At 34.3% G+C, this 16,565-nt stretch overlaps 2 protein-coding genes across 2 annotated transcripts; one reads left to right on the forward strand and one right to left on the reverse strand.

Annotated features, from left to right (window-relative positions):
• Positions 1–1,339: 1,339 nt before the first annotated feature.
• Positions 1,340–2,058, reverse strand: LOC103322987 (flowering-promoting factor 1-like protein 3). The gene has a single exon (XM_008224945.3). The coding sequence runs from the start codon at positions 1,945–1,947 to the stop codon at positions 1,627–1,629; it is 321 nt and encodes a 106-aa protein (XP_008223167.1). The 5' UTR covers positions 1,948–2,058; the 3' UTR covers positions 1,340–1,626.
• A 5,737-nt stretch (positions 2,059–7,795) lies between these two features.
• Positions 7,796–9,979, forward strand: LOC103322988 (uveal autoantigen with coiled-coil/ankyrin). The gene is made up of 7 exons (XM_008224946.3): positions 7,796–8,061; positions 8,157–8,195; positions 8,388–8,441; positions 8,583–8,636; positions 9,356–9,409; positions 9,495–9,566; positions 9,650–9,979. The coding sequence occupies exons 1-7, from the start codon at positions 7,996–7,998 to the stop codon at positions 9,773–9,775; spliced, it is 465 nt and encodes a 154-aa protein (XP_008223168.2). The 5' UTR covers positions 7,796–7,995; the 3' UTR covers positions 9,776–9,979.
• The last annotated feature ends 6,586 nt before the right edge of the window (positions 9,980–16,565 follow it).

Here is a 16,565-nt window from a genome sequence, read left to right on the forward strand (position 1 = left end):
CCTATATATTCTTTGCTCCTTGAGTTGGACAAATTTCTATTCCATTTCTGGCAAAATTTTCCGTTTCGAGTAAAAGAATATTTCAATTTCCCTAAACCCCAGATAAAGTTTCGATATTTCAAGAAAATACTTATTTTTGTCTCCCCCAAATTAGCTACTTGCTGACTTGCATGTCCATGGCTTTGTATTTTTCCACTTTTGGGCTCGGAAAAACTCAATAATTGCCTCTCACTTGTTTGATTTGCGTAGGGTAATTTGGGGATTTCAATTAATTTTCTCTGGGCGGATAGAACTGGCCAGTTGTCACACACGTGGTGGCACCACGTTGGTGGTAAGCAAAGCAAATGGTTGGCCTAAACGTGATCCACTTTATCGCATTCCCATTTTTAATTTTTAATTTTTAATTTTTAATGATCTAGTTTTTCGTATATTGCCCAATTGATTTGCCTTTAATTTTATTTTTTTTCTTTCTTATATTGGTGTTGATTCAACCTACAAATTTCCTAGAAGGGATGTGCTCCGCACTAATTCTTATTTTCTTCTATGTAGTTTAGTATTGTATACTATCAAAAAACGTATAATAATATATAAACAAATTAGGCGGCATATTATTACCCCCTCATCCCCTCTCTTGTCCATGCTAATCAACATGCATTTCTCCAAGCAAAAGGTCTGGCTCCTTAAAATTGAGGAGGAATTCATTCTTATAACTAATGTGTTTTTGACATGTGTATTTTTTTTTAAAATATATATTTATAATTTTCTTTTTTCCTTTTTGTTGATGAATTTCTCAATTGTCAAAACCCCATTGGTTTTCAGGAGAAGCTCATCCTTAATTTTAAGGATCCAAGCTAGGAAAAAATTTGGCTCCTTAAAACTGAGGAGGAACTCCTCAAAACAAATGGAGTTTTGACACTTGTCAAATAATTCCTTTTTTTTTTCTTTCGAATTCCTTTAACCTTTTTTCTTTTGAAATTTAATAAATGTCAAAATCCCATATGTTGTGAGGATGTGCTCCTCCTCAATTTACATGTGATGCACATGGAACATATAAAAATTTCTCCAATTTTAAGGAGCCAAACCATCCTCCAACATAAATTCTATAGAAAGATAGAATTCGTGTATCTTACCTATTATGTTTTCAAATTGTCTATAGAAAGGAAAGAACATCACCAACATAATTTTCATTTAGTTTAAATTTCTTTCTCTTCTAGTTAAAATTTTATCATTAAGGGGCATGGAAATTGCTGGCTCTTCTGATTCTTTCCAAGGAAACAATAGGGCATTTAAAATAAATAAATAAATAAATAAATAAAACCCATCAAGAATCGAGACCCAATTTCATTTCACAATGATCCTTGATTAATTATAAAATTCAATTTGTACATAACCAGAGCACCTAGTAAGCACCCTAAACTAAACCCAATTAAATTTCACCTACAAACCAAACCGAATCAAACCAAACCAAACCAAACTAAACCAAACTGAAAACTCAAAAGTGAACCCCAAATAAAATTTTAAAAAAAAAAAAAAAAAACCATACATAAATTATATATTGACACACAATTAAGTCATCACCAAGCACATGCAGCAGGGTGGCTATATGTAACAAGTACCAAGGAAGGACTACATGTCCCTCACTTCAAACACATTGCGGTTTTTAACAACGATGTCGAACATGTGCATGGACTTGAACTTGCTGAAATCCTTGGGGAGAGAGATGAGATGGACGGTGGATCTTTTGTGGAACTGGAGAAGGTCTGGGTCGTCGTAGTACCGCTCCCAACCCAGCGACAACAGCTTGCGCTCGAGCACGGCGTAGGAGCTGATCACTTCCTCACTTGGGGTGTGGACCAGCACCTTGCGCCTGGCGTTGGAGCCCTGCATGGAATCCGCCCCGTCCACGAGTCTAACGACGCCGTTCTTGAAAACCCAAACCCCAGACATGTTTGATAATCAAGAGCTTAATTAAGTAAGAAGGCAAAAAGCTGGTAGTGAGTGAGAGAGAGAGAGAGAGAGAGCTGAGAAGGAGAGAGAGAGAGTTGTTATGAGCCATTGAGCCTGGAGATGTAGTGTATATATATAGGAGAGAGATGAGATGGAAAATGTGATGTGGTTAATTTATTATTTTTATAATTGAGGAGAAATAAAATTATGGGCATGTTTGGATGTGGTTATAGTGGGGTAAGGTGGGGCCCACTTGATTGGGGTGGTCTTAGCCAGGATACAATAGGGGTCATGGTGTTTGGGACATGCAGCCATGGACCAGTATCAATCACCTATCTAAGTGTGTGTGGGCATATCTCATATATCCGCTAGGAGAGAATCCTTGGTTTTTTTTTTCCCCTTCTTCTTTTTGTTTTTGTTTTTTTAAAGGCTTTAACCCCACATTGGGAATCTTTGTTTTGTTTGTGGAAAAAATATTAGGATGGAGACTAGTTATTCTCGAGAAAGCTGGCTAGCAGACTAATAGAAAATGATCTTGACTTTCATTTTTTTTGTGGATTAAATTGTGGGCATGAAAAAACACATATAGCTATCACTATTTGTAAGCTGCCGACGGATTATCTCTGCGGATGTTTGTACTCGGGCATCGGTTAAAGGCAGTTTGATGTTGATGGTTTTGAGTTTTGAGTGAGAGGGTCTCATATGCATGCATGATGTAATTCAATTAGCCAATGCCACATCATATACCTTGGAAGGTGGAATAGTTTGAATTGGGGATGATGAAATTTACTTTGTGACACATATATTCCATCTTCAAAAACAAAGCGAATAACGGAATTTATTATCCATTTTAAAAAAACACAGCGAATAACGGAATTTATTATTTTATGATGTAGGTCGAATTATATATGTATAGTAGGAGTAATGTTCTCTTGTATTACGTATCTTTCCGAACAAATATTGCTTCTGTTTTTCAAAAGTGGACTTAGATTACAAGTTTTGAAAACTATATATCAACTTTGAACAATGATCTAATTCCCATGCGATATAAGATCTTGTAGATGAAAGGTTTTTGCTTTACTCATTTGAAGTATCACTTTGAATAAAAGAAAAGAGGGAATTAGTGTGGATTTTAATTAATATATATATATATAGGAGAATTGGACGGTCATGGAATAAAATTTCTGTAAGAGGGAAATTTGAGATGCTCAAGGCATTGTAGAGTTATAAAAGTTTAATGTCTTTTTCCAGAGTATGTGAATGGTTGTGGCAAAGAGAGATGACTGATGAGCTGTGAAGGGTGGGACCAAAAAGAAAAGGATTCTCAACTCTAGTTGTTGGGAGGTATATTTGGGGGTTCAGTATAATTCACTTTCTGTAGAGATGACCAATGTGAATCCCCCACAGGCCCCCCAGTGCAGTTATCTGCCTAACTGTTGACTAGCTACTTGCCTCACCAGTTACACATGCGCTATAAAATAATTTTCGGGAATGTCAATGTGTCGGTATCTCAAGTTAATTATGTCTTATAATTTTTTATTATATGATAGTGTGTAATTGATTGGGATACAACTACAGTGACATTCCCGTGTATGTAAGTTTTCTCTCCCGGTCTCTTCCCCAAATTTTTGTTTTATCTATTAGATAATCAGGTAATGTCATCATCATGATCTTAATTTGTATTATATGAAGAGACCTCTATAATTTGCATTTTCTATTTTGGCTAGCTACTTAGAGCTAGGAAATTATGGTATGTGTCTGAGGGGGAGTAACCAACAACAACTAGGAGCTAGGAAACTATGGTATGTGTCTGAGGGGGAGTAACCAACAACAATTAGGAGCTAGGAAATTCAAAAAAAGCAGTTATATGGATTCCAGCAGAATCTAATCCAACCCAGCCAAACCAAACCAATGGATAGATGGTGTGATATATGCATGGAGTTTGTTGCCCTTTAGGACACACATTCTCTTTTCAACAGCGCCATGATCATTCCCTTCTTAGCTTTTGCTTCTTCCTCCTCCAGCCACCTGGCCCTGTGACACAGACCCCAGCCAGACCAAACCCAGCATTTCCCTTCTCATGACAATGAGCTCTGCTTAATTGGGTTTCCAATTTTGTCACATCTTCCTTCATATTCCTCTCAATCTCATAGTTTGGACCACCCCAATTTTTTTAAGTACTTTTTTTCCTTCAAATTCCTTACCCAAGTACTATTCAATGTCTTCTAGAAAATTTCAAAATATTAATCACCTTTATTATTTCTAGATCATTGATGTAGCAATGTCTTCTAGAAATTTCTCTTTACCATTGTCAACGTAATATGTTTATGTCGTAATTTTGTATCTACAAATCATTGATCATTTTTGCCATAATATATGTAGTTCAAATTCATTAACAAATTCATTAACAACGTAAGTCTGACAAGAGAATATTATGGATATAACTTACGAGAATGTTATTCCTACTTGTGTTTCATCAAGCCTAACCTAGAAACTTTCAATTCACCCACGAAAGAATAAACCAAAGGGAATGCATCAAGATCAGGAAATTTCCCAATTCCCACCTTATGATTCTCTCAAATCTAAGGCCTCGTTTGGTAACGTTTTAAGGGGTTGTTTTCATTTTCAAAGAACAAAAATAAGACAAAAACACGTTTGGTAGCCCAAAACAGAAAACACTGAGAATGTCAAGTTATCTGAATTGAATATTTTTTCTTCAAACTTTTTTCTGGGAATTCCAAGTTATCTGAGGGAACATCTCTATAGCCCGACCAGCTTTTTTCATCATGCATAGTTGCTTGGCTTTAACCCTCTATATATCATCACAGTATCAGTAAGTTTATATATATATATATATATATATATATATATATAGTCTCCATAAAGTATGGAAAGCTCTATTTCTTGTAACACATATACAACATATCAACATGCCCATGTGATTGTCCTCCACAAAAGCCAATTTTCCTTTTTTCCTTCTTCTTTCAGGTCCTCCATTTAACTAAGCAAGATATTTGTATATCACCTTTTAAAGAAAAGCAACGACCTCTCTTAATCACCAAATAAAGGCAGTTTGTTGGTTTTCTCCTATAAAGAGTAATCAATTTGGAGCAAGCACCATGTTTATGTGTTCTCTCCTTGTTCACGTAAGTGCATATAACTATGACTATGTATACATCATGATTCGAATTTAAGGCACAACATTTGAATAAGTGGAGATTTTAGGACATAATTCCTTTGGAATTCGATTATAGATGACCGTCTAATGAGGTCGGTGATATGTCAAGAAGATGTATATTCTTCCTTCTTCGTAATTAAGCAATTAAACGAGATTTGAGTTTTATAACGAGAAATACGCAGTACTATACGAAGAGCAACATGCCTTTGATTTCTCCTAATGAGAGGCAAGTGGATACCATGTATAGTGTAAAGGAAAATGGAGCGCCTAGTAATCTTTGTTTACACTTTTTTCCCCTTAAAGTGAGTAATTCCAAATGATTATCCCACTTAATTTAATTAGTAGTATCTTCAATATAAATTACCAATGGCTTTTCATGCTTGTGTAGTGAACCTATTCTCCATTATATTTATATAATAATACAATAAAAACTCATTGGGTATTTGGGTTTTTAAAAGGGTGAATGATTTGCGAAGATATCAATGGGAATTTGTCTTCTATTGAGATATATAGAGAGAGAACTTTGCTAGAAAGAGAATAAAATAAAGCAATTACAGAAGGATTTGCTTATCTAGTATTAGTCTATGCCTAACTTTGAATTAGAAAGATGGATTTAGGCCAATTACACTGATTTTGAGAATAAAGTAATAAACATTTGGAATGTAGGATCAATTCCCTCATAAGAACAAAAATTCAGGGGAGCTAATTCTTTTAATCATATTCCAAATTCACTAAAAATGACAAGATCGATCATTTTATTCTAATTCTACTATCATTGGAAAACTAATACTAAGTATGGAACCTGACGTTATCTTTGGTGGTATTCCCTTCTTATAATTGTAAATTATTTGGTGCACATTCAGTGGACTAATGAATTCATAAAAGTAAATTGGGCTTCATACTTCAAAAGAACATGCAATGGACACTCCTGCCTCGTTTGTTAGGGAGGATTAGACTACTGGGGGAGTCAATGCATGCCCAAGGTGGGCACTGCCCCTTCTTAAATATATATATATAAAGCAAAAAGTAGGGAATGGTGAAAACATTTAAAATACCAGAAAATTCTCTTGGTTAATTCAAACATTAAGAATTGAAATTATAAATTAAATGAGAATAATATGATAAATTCACATTTTTTTTCTTATTAATTTTTTTTTAAAATCAGATAATAAGTTCTATTTTTATGGAACATAACTACCCATGTTATCTTTTCTTAATTCTAAAAAAGAAAAAAGAAAACCACGCATGTGCCAATGGGCTAGTATTGTATAGACAATTATATGTTAGTAATATTGTAAAAATATTATAAAATTCCTCACAAATTCTTAAATGTCCACTATTTTCTTTATTTCTCTTTCATTCTCATGTCTAAATTTCTTTTGAATTGCAAGTATTTTGTTATCATAAAAGAGTGATAGGTTATTCATACAAAAAATAAAGAAAAAAAATAGAGAAAAGTGATAAAATTACGGATTTCTTAAAAACTAGGTTGATTTGTCATAAAAGAACGGTGTCCCTCTAACTTAAATTCCTAGCTCCACCATTGGATTAGACTAAACTAGATTAAATGGGAGTTTTTATAATGAGGGGTAAAAGTGATGGGTTATAATGAGGGGATTTAATCTAGTAGTCGAATAATAATTATGCACTAGATCGGATAGCTATTAAGAAACCTCTCATTATAAGCACTCAATTTTACCTCTCATTATAGCCTTATGTGGACTAGACTAGCAAAGTGGCTATATTTTATTTGCAATTAAGGTATAATATGGATATTATTGTCTAAACTTGGAGAATAAAGGATGACTATTCATAAGAGGTGATGACTAAAACTTATCCCTTATAATCCCACCATTTTCAAAGGAATTATGGAGGATAAGTTATAGTCATCAACCTCTTATAGATAGTCTCTATTCATAGGCAATATATTTATATTATGTCTTGAATGCACAAGAAATGTATGTGTTTTTCTAGTCTAGTTTAGTCCAATCTAGTCCTCCCTATTAAATAAGCTCTCAATAGTAAAAGAAGTTATTTATTCACATACGTAATACACGTGACGAGAGAGATAAAAGAAAGGAGGACGTGAAACTAAAATATACATAAATTCTTCCCTGAATTAATGAACTTATAAATTAGTAAACTGTTTTAAACATAAAATTGAGAAATGAAAAAACATGTCATTGGGCTTGCGTAAGAAGATGGACAGAGGAGTTGGAGGATCAACTCCTGTTAGACGAAATCCACAAATGTTGGAGGGATCTAGTACAATGAGAAGCAAAGGCCCAAACTCCAAAAAGGTAGCCGAGAATGCTTCTGTGCCTCATGCCCGTCTCTCCTCCCTCAAGACTGTATCTTGGATTGAAGGAGATCAGTCAGCTCTCACGTCGTTGTATTTGAAGACTTACCAAAGAGACTCAGATTTCCATCTTCTAAAGAAAACGTGGAACACATTCGCGTCTTTAACATGAGATTGGGCCATGCTACTTCTTATTTACTATAAGCAAATAATAAATAAATAAACGAAAATGAAAATAATAAAATATATAATGGACCGGTATTGGCAGACGGGAAGGATTCTGTGAAGTGAAAATACAAAGGCGCGGTTGCCCACCTGATTATCTACCTGGCCCACCAACGTATAATATCTCCCTCCCTCTTCTTTTTTACAGGTCGCCGCTGTCTATTTTCTCTCTACCCCCTCTCTCTCTCTCAAACGGTCAAATCGTCTTTGACATCTCCAAAACTTCAAAATTCAAAATTTAACTTCTCTCTCTCTCTCTGCTGTTACTCCCCCCCATCCCACTGAATCTCACACTGAAACTCCAAAACCCCAAAATTCAAACTCAAGAAATCGTTGCTGATCTCAAATGGCCGTCAACTCGTCCGATTTCTCAACCCCGCCTCTCCCTGCCGCTCCTCTTCCACTCTCATCCGTACGCTCCTCTTCCCCTCTTTCTATTCTTTCAAAATTTTCTTTATTTTGTGTTGCTTTTATGAATGCTTTAACTTGAAATTTGTGTGGTTGCAGACGAAGGAGAATCTGACCCCCACTGGCTCCAAAATTGCGGTAACTTGTTTTGCTCCATTTTTTACAACTATTTTCTAAATTATGCTGGATATATTCTGTTTGGGCGCTGAGAATGTTTACAGAGGGAATTAGAAAACTGATTTTAACTTTGGGTTCAACATTATCAAGGAACTGGAAACAGATGTTTGGTATTCATTTTAATTTTGCCCACAATGTTGTGTTTGTTGCTAGGAATTGAATGAATCGAGGTCTGAGCTGCTTGGCAGAATTCAAGGGTTGAAGCAGGTGAAACTCAGCAATACTTTCTCTCTTCATTCTTTCCTTTTTTTCATTAGTTTGTTATAAAAAAAAGGAAAAAAAAGGGGTCTGAGTTTAAATTTGTGGCTAACTGCTTACTTGTTTATCTGTTTGTTTGGGTGTAATTAGGATTTGCAAAGTTGGAGGTCAAAATTGGACACTCAAGTTAAGGTCTACCGTGATGTAAGTGTTTATATACTGTGTTTGTTCACGCTTGAAAAGCACGCATTTGGGTTTCTGGGTTCCTTTTTCTATGCCACACGGCATTGTCATTAATAGTTCATCTTGGTGGGATGATTTGTTCTTGCTTATAGGAGTGGTTAATGTAGATTTGGTTGCTTGTTCGTCGGCATTTCCAATGATCTGTGTAGTTCTTAGTTATGGGATCGTAATATGATTAGTTGTAGGGTTAATTCATCGAAGTCTTTATTGGAACATTAAATCAAATCAAAGTGTTGTTGACTGAAGGATTCTTTAAGAGATAGAATTTGAAGATAGGTTATTGATTGTCTACAGGTCCACAATGAATGTTAAGTTGTTTGGTATGGATTTGACTAATTAGCATTTCTAATCACTTTCTGCCTCCATATCTTACCTAATGATGTTGATGTTGATTGTGTGTGTGGGTGTGCGCATGAGAGTAAGAGCGAGAGGGAGAGAGAAGGGATGCTTGAACTTCTCAACTGTTAACAACACCCGTCAATAAACCAATGCCTTCTTTCCTATTTTGAAACTTGGAAAAGCCACAGCGGTTGGTTTCTCTTTCTATTAGTTTAGGGTTATATTTTGAATTATCTCTTCTGCTTGGACCTGAAAATTCCTTTTTCATAAGTATATGGCTTTCTTGTTGCAATTGTTGAAGATGTGCAACTCTTGATGCAATTTTCTCTTCCTTAATGCAGGAGCTTTTGGAACTTAAGAAATCACTCAACACTGAAGTGGATCAGCTTCGATCAGTAAGTATTGCTCCAGCAAAATTTGTCCAAGTTTAATTTTCATATGTGAATGTTGTGTTAAATTGATTTATTGAAATGAAACTAGGAATTCCAAGAACTGAGGACCACTCTTCAGCAGCAGCAAGAAGATGTTACTACTAGTCTTAGAAACTTGGGGGTATGTTTTCATACCTATTGCTGTGTCTTTGGAGTCAAAAAAACTACTACAAGAGCTGAATAACTTTTTATTAATTGCCGCAGCTGCAGGATGTCTCAGGAGATAAAAAAGAAGGCCAAGAGACCCAAGATACTGTGGTTGAAGAAAATGGTGACAACAAATCAAATGTTTCAACTAAGGAGGTTGGGACTAAAGAAGCTGAAAGCTAGATAGGCTTTACCTGGAGCACGGCTTATGTTTATTCCTGAAGGGAAAATTAATCTATGGGGTTGATATGTTGGTTTAGTTAGAACTTGCCACAACCTTGTTGTTGTCTTGCAATAGTGATGAACTCTCTTCTGAATCAAATTATGTGGAATTTTGCCCAGTATTCTCAATTTAAGCAGCTCTCTCTCTATGCAGCTTTTCTTCTACTCTCATTTCTGGATTTCCATTGTCAATACACATTGAATATGAGATGAATTACTTTTTCTTGTTTTAGGAATGCTTAATCAATTAATACTCATTATCGGTGTTATCAGTAATCAATGGGATCATGGGGTTCCATTAGAACTTGCATCCATGCTACCATTTCATGGTTCACAAATGCGTTTTAATTTGGCTTTCTATAAGAAAAATAGATGCATTGTTGGGCGATCAGTGTTACATTTGGGTGCAAAATGCAAAGCATCAACTTTCCTTCGGTCCTTGATTATGGGTTGGGTTAATGATCTAAATGGTCACCCAACTATTGCTCAAATATCATTTTGGTCCACCAACTAAAATTTTCAATTCAAACGTCCTTAAACTTTTTATTTTGTACCAAGATGGTTCATCCGTCAAAGTCTGTATTATTCCATGAAATCGAGGGACAACCGTATTTTTAGGTGAGTATCTTCCTGTAAAACGACCACTGCATGTACACTCCTCACATACCTATTCCTCCAAATTCACAGCTTGGCGGCAGCGCGTTCCGGGGCAGGTGAGGTGAAAGTCGCGCTCGCAGCCATCATAGCCAACCACTTGGTTGTGAACCTCACGCTTGCCGTAGAAGGAGCAATCGAAGCCGCGAGTTGAGTCGGGAACACCAAAATAGAGAGACCGGTTTTGCTTGGATCCGACGGCTAGGGGAGATTGCTTGGATAAGGGCATATGACGTTGTAGGAATTAGAGGGGGCTGGAGGCAATGGCGGACCCCATGGCAGCCATGGAAATGGGCTTGAAGGTCCTTGTTTGCTGGTGGTGCAACTTTGAGTTCCCACCAGCTGTTCGACGGAAGTCCAGAGGAAGAGAATGGTTTTTGTTGGGATCTAATGAACCAAAATCTTTGGAATTCAGCCTCTTTGTGAGGTCATCAAGTCATTAAGGATCTGTGCTGGGTAAGGAAAGGGGAGGGGTTGCGTTTTGGATGGTCGAGGAAGACTAGATTTGGGTGGGGTGGGTTGTTTTTCTTTTTCTTTTTAGTTTTTGTTATTTTATTTTTGTATTTATCTGATTTTATAAACTAATTTAAATAATTGAAATTTTTTATATTAATTTTTAAGTCAATCTCAACATTTATAAAAAATAAAAAAATAAAGAAGAAGAAGAAGAAGAAGAAGAAGAAGCCATGTGGCTGGTGAGTGGACTATAGTTGGTGAGATTCAAAATTTTCAATTTTCTAAGTTTTATAATAGGTTTCTAATTTTTAATTATTCAGGCAATATTTTAATTTATATAGACAATTTTACCTCTCAATTTAACAGTAATATTAATAGTGGGACTGTTTTGGTACCAAATAAAAAGTTTAAGGACGTTTGAATTGAAAATTTTAATTGGTGGACCAAAATGATATTTGAGCAATAGTTAGGGGACTATTTAGGTCATTAACCCTTATGATTTTTTCTTTTGAGTAATGTTAAAGATAGAGAACACATTAGCTAGTTAGTGTTTTGCAAAACATAGTGTGTTTACTTAACAGTTTAATCCCTCAAGGTTGTTTGTCCACAAAATTTGTATCAACTTGTGAAAAAGCAATTGGATTAGGTCAACAGTTAATGTTTTTTGCATGCAGATAGGGAGAAGTAGTGACACCATTATGAAACTAGGGTTGTAACTTGTGAAGTTACCACATGTGGATTTGACTCTAGGGTTGGGTCAATAGAGTGAAAAATTTACATATACTAGAGTTACGTGACTAAGTAGTCACTTGACAAGTGATATACTTGAGTCGATAAAAAGAAAAACTTGCATACACTAGAGTCATGTGACGAGTGATATAGAAAGAGGGATATATACACCCGACTGCAGGATAGTTTTTCTAGTCAATATGGTGGTTGGTGAGCCACATTCATCAGCACTGGTACATTCAAGCATTTTGATTTTAGCTTCCCTAAACCTTAATAATGAAAAGGAATTGGGGTCGTTGGAATATTTATATCCAAAATCCAGAGGAAATTAAATTGAATGTAGCTTTTTTTTTTTTTTTTTTTGTTTTCTGTTGGTTGAATACGAATTGTCTATGTCCTAGGTCTTTTTATTGCTTTTGAGTTGCGTTATTTTCTAGATCTAAATTTGTTGTATTGTCTCTTGGAAATCGGATATAGAACCTCAAAAATATATAAATAAATGTTTTTAATCACTTGAGTTACAACTTCCTTGCGAACTACTTTCTTCTTATTTGTATGTTTTTTGAGAGGTTGTGGTTGTTGGTAGACAACTGAGGGGGTAGGTCTGAACTTGAATTCAACGTCCTTGGGAAGCAACAGATTAGGTGCTGTCACAAAAAGGACTAAGACCAAACTAGCTTTCCATTTACAGGCGTTGCAGGGAAAAAAAAATAATAATTAATTAATTTTCTTATTCAAACTATTGTGGAGCCTGACATAAGTGCACGCGATCCACAAATTATTGTCATGTTTGAATGATTTTCTATGTTTATGGTTTTATTTATATTTTCTTAAAGAATAATACACTACTCTAATCACATTTGTATACCATTTTATGTAGGCAGATGAGTGGGCAGCTACATTAATTAAAATTATTTAAGAATAATACTAGTCTTACCACATTTTTTATGCCACAATTTTATAACACATGATGTGGCGGCTGATGTGTACATACCACATTATGTAAAATATTAGTTTCTATTTTTCTAATTTTATTTATTAAAATACACTTCATTCATTTAAGAATAATGCTACTCTTACCACATTTGTATACCACATCCCTATACCATTTTATGTGGTAGCTGAGGTGGACAGCCACGTCAATTAAAATTATTTAATATTTTCTTTTCTTTTATGATTTATTCCAATATTTGTTTTTCTAATTGTCTTAATTAAAATAAACTTTATTGATTTAATTGATGTGACATATAATATGGACATGCCACATCATATGGTACAGAAATATGAGATAAAAATGTGGTAAATATAACATTAATCTTCATTTAATTGATATATCATATAGACATGCCACATCATGTGGTATAGAAATGTGAAATAATAATGTAGTAAGTGTAGCATTACTCTTTATTTAATATTTTCTTTTCTTTTATGATTTATTCTAATATTTGTTTTTGTAATTATTTTAATTAAAATACACTTCATTGATTTAATTGATGTGGCAAATAATATGGACATGTCACATCATGTGGTATATAAATGTGAGATAAAAATGTGGTAAGTGTAACATTACTCATTTTTAAATTAGTATTAAATTACTGAAATACCCTTGGATGTAGAGAAAATATGCATGACACATGACAAATTTTAACAAAATTTCGGATGAAGTTAGTCCCATATGGCAAGTCATGAATTATTAAAAATTAAAATGATATCTCTCTTAAATTATTTGTAATAAGTATTATTAAGAATAAAGGTTGTTTAGTGTTCGAAAATTCAAAATCTAATTGGAATTATTATGACTTTAATTACTGATGAGTTGAGCGGGAGCTTCTTGCTTTTCTATCTAGGAATCAATCCTCATTAGAAGGGGCCATAAAATTGGCGGGCTTCAACTTGCATCCAAGTGTCTACAATGGGGCAACGACTTATGGCGGGGTCGCGTTAGAAATGGCATCCAAGTGTCGGCATTTTTCCTTCTAGAAAAAAGGTATTTTGCTTTTGGTTTGGTATACAAAGCTATGTGCTAAAATAATGCCAAAATTCCAAGTTGACGTTGTCTTCCATACACCTCTCCCTCAGATGAAAGCAACAAAATAATCAGCCAATTAGAGGTTGATATTCTAATAATACACCATAGTGAGGGGTTATAATGAGAGGGTTCAATCCAGCAGTCCAAAATAACTACGCACTAGATCAGACAACTATTAAGGAACCCCTCATTACCAGCCTTCACTTTTACCCCTCATTATAGCCTCCATGAATACAGAATTTCATATGTGTGGGGGCCTCTCACAAAATATAAACAATAAAAAATTTGAACTCACAAAACATACCAAGACATCAAAAGTCATATTATGTATTCATTATAATCATCATTGTTCTTGACGAGTTTTCATATTTTGAAATCATTGCATAACAATCTCGTCATCTATACTATTGAAAATGTCTCTCTCAATATATGCAACGAAGCAATCATTTATACATAAATTGAAGATCTATTAAAATCAATAAAAAGAAAAAATAATCAAAATTTTATGAACTAAAAATAAATAAAGAAAGAAAAAAATAAAAAAGAGAACTGCTAAAAAAACTTTAATTGAATAAATTAACCTAATTAAAACTTGATAGTTTAATATGGAGTTTGAGAGAAGAACTCACAGGCAGTGCATTGAGAAAGTCTGCTTTGTTGCTTGTGTATCTCCAAGAAAGGAGAAAAATGGGTTAGGATTTTATCAATTTTTTTAGAAGAGTAAATATATAATAATAAGAGCCATAAACCTTTGGAAAAAGGAAAGAAAGTGGCTTACGCTTGGTGGAAAGGAAAACAGGGTTTGGCTGCTGGCCCACGTGATAAAATAAATATATTAATTAATATAGATTATTCAATAACAGCAATACATATTACATTTTAAAAGAAAGAAAAAAAGTTGAGTGGGGGCCAGTGACTGCACTGGTCCCTACGTGCCTCCGCTCCTGCCTGTATACAAGACTAACAAAGTGGGTACATTTCATGTGCAATCATGGTATATATAATATGGATATTATTGTCTAAACTTGGAGATGAAGGAGGACTATTCATAAGAAGTGATGACTAAAACATATCCCTCATAATCCCACAATTTTCAAAGGGATTATGAGAATAAGTTTTAATCATTAACCTCTTATAGATAATCCCTATTCTTAGGCAACATATCCATATTATGCAACTTATTTATTCACATAAGTAATACACGTGACAAGAAAGATATAAGAAAGGAGGACGTGAAACTAAAATAAATAAATTCTTCCCTGAATTAATGAACTCATAAATTAGTAAACTGTTTTAAACATAAAGTTGATATATCAAAAAACATGTAATTGGGCTTGCGTAAGAACATGGACAAAGGAGTTCGAGGATCTCCTCCTGTTACACCAAGTCCATAAATCTTTGAGGGATCCTAGTGCAATGAGAAGCAAAGGCCCAAACTCCAAAAAGCTAGCCCAGAGTGCTTCTGTGCCTCATGACCGTATCTCCTCCCTCAAGACCGTATCTTGGATTGAAGAAGGTCAACTCCCATGTCGTTGTATTTGAAGGCATATGAGCCCAAATGGCTGTTGAACAACATAATTCACAATTTTCTTACTGTTGCAAACATATATTTAAGAAGCAATTAATCCCTTGGAGAATTGAGGCATTATCTGTTCACATTGTTTCTGAAGTTTTATATTACCTATTGTTTTTGAAGTACTTATTTATATTTTCTTGAGTTGTGTTACTGTCAGTCGTGCGTAGACGCATGATATAATCTGAGTCATTATAATAGCATTTATCATGCAACCATGTCGATCAATTGACGATAACACTTACAAAGACGCCTGAATAGAAAACCAGCCTAGATTAAAGAAATAAGTAACAAATAAACATATAATTAATTAAAGAGAGGGAAAGGTTATAATATTGATGGGCAAAACACAGCTCTTGCATTCAAAGATAGATAGGGCTGCTGTTTTGTTAGCACCAACAGCCACGTCATTGATTGCCACCATGAACTTTGATTGCCACACCCACAGATTGTTGAACCAGAATTTGATGGCGTCTTGGAGATTAGCTTATTATTTTATTTCTATTCAACTTCTGCCGGCCTCACATAGTTTATTCAAATTGGAACGATCTATATGGATGGATCAACTTCGAGCCAACTGAGGAATGTAGTTGTAGAGTAGATTCAAGTCACAATCTATTGACGAATATTATCAGATTCAGATTTATAAAAGTTAAAATCCAACTTTTCCCATCAAACAAACAAAAGACAACTACTCCAAGCCCTTCCCCATTTTATACTCAAGTTTGACGATGGATTTGAGTAAAGAACAAAATTTGGAGACGAGCACTGCGTATGCAAGCTTAAAATTTGACACCAAATCCTTGTAAAAAATATAATCTGATTCTCATATCTTAAAAATACCATTTAATTATGTGTTCCCTCCAAAACTCAATTCCCTTCAAAATTTAGCACAATTTGGGGATCTCCCAACATTCAACTTAATATGATAAATTATTTTAGGGATTTCTTAAATTTGAGGAAAGTATGAGGATGGATTGGAGCTATACATGTCAATGGATCGGATTTTGATCCGAATCTGGTGTAATTACTAAGAGATGGATTGAACTTCTGAATCCGATAATATGATTACAATCCGAATATGATAATCCGATTACAATAATATGATAATCCAATTATAAATGATTCATATATGGATTATAGTTTATCCGATCCGACTTAATATGAAGTATAATTTATTTAGTTTATACTTTATATTAAGATTTTATATGTGTAAATGAGTAATTTTAGTTTTATATGCACTAAGATTACACTCAAAACTAATTTTTATGATAAAATATCAAATTTTGATATGAAAAGTATGTAAATAC

This window comes from Prunus mume, linkage group LG2, assembly GCF_029339155.1.
Source record: "Prunus mume cultivar Tortuosa linkage group LG2, ASM2933915v1, whole genome shotgun sequence".
Taxonomy (NCBI): Eukaryota; Viridiplantae; Streptophyta; class Magnoliopsida; order Rosales; family Rosaceae; genus Prunus; species Prunus mume.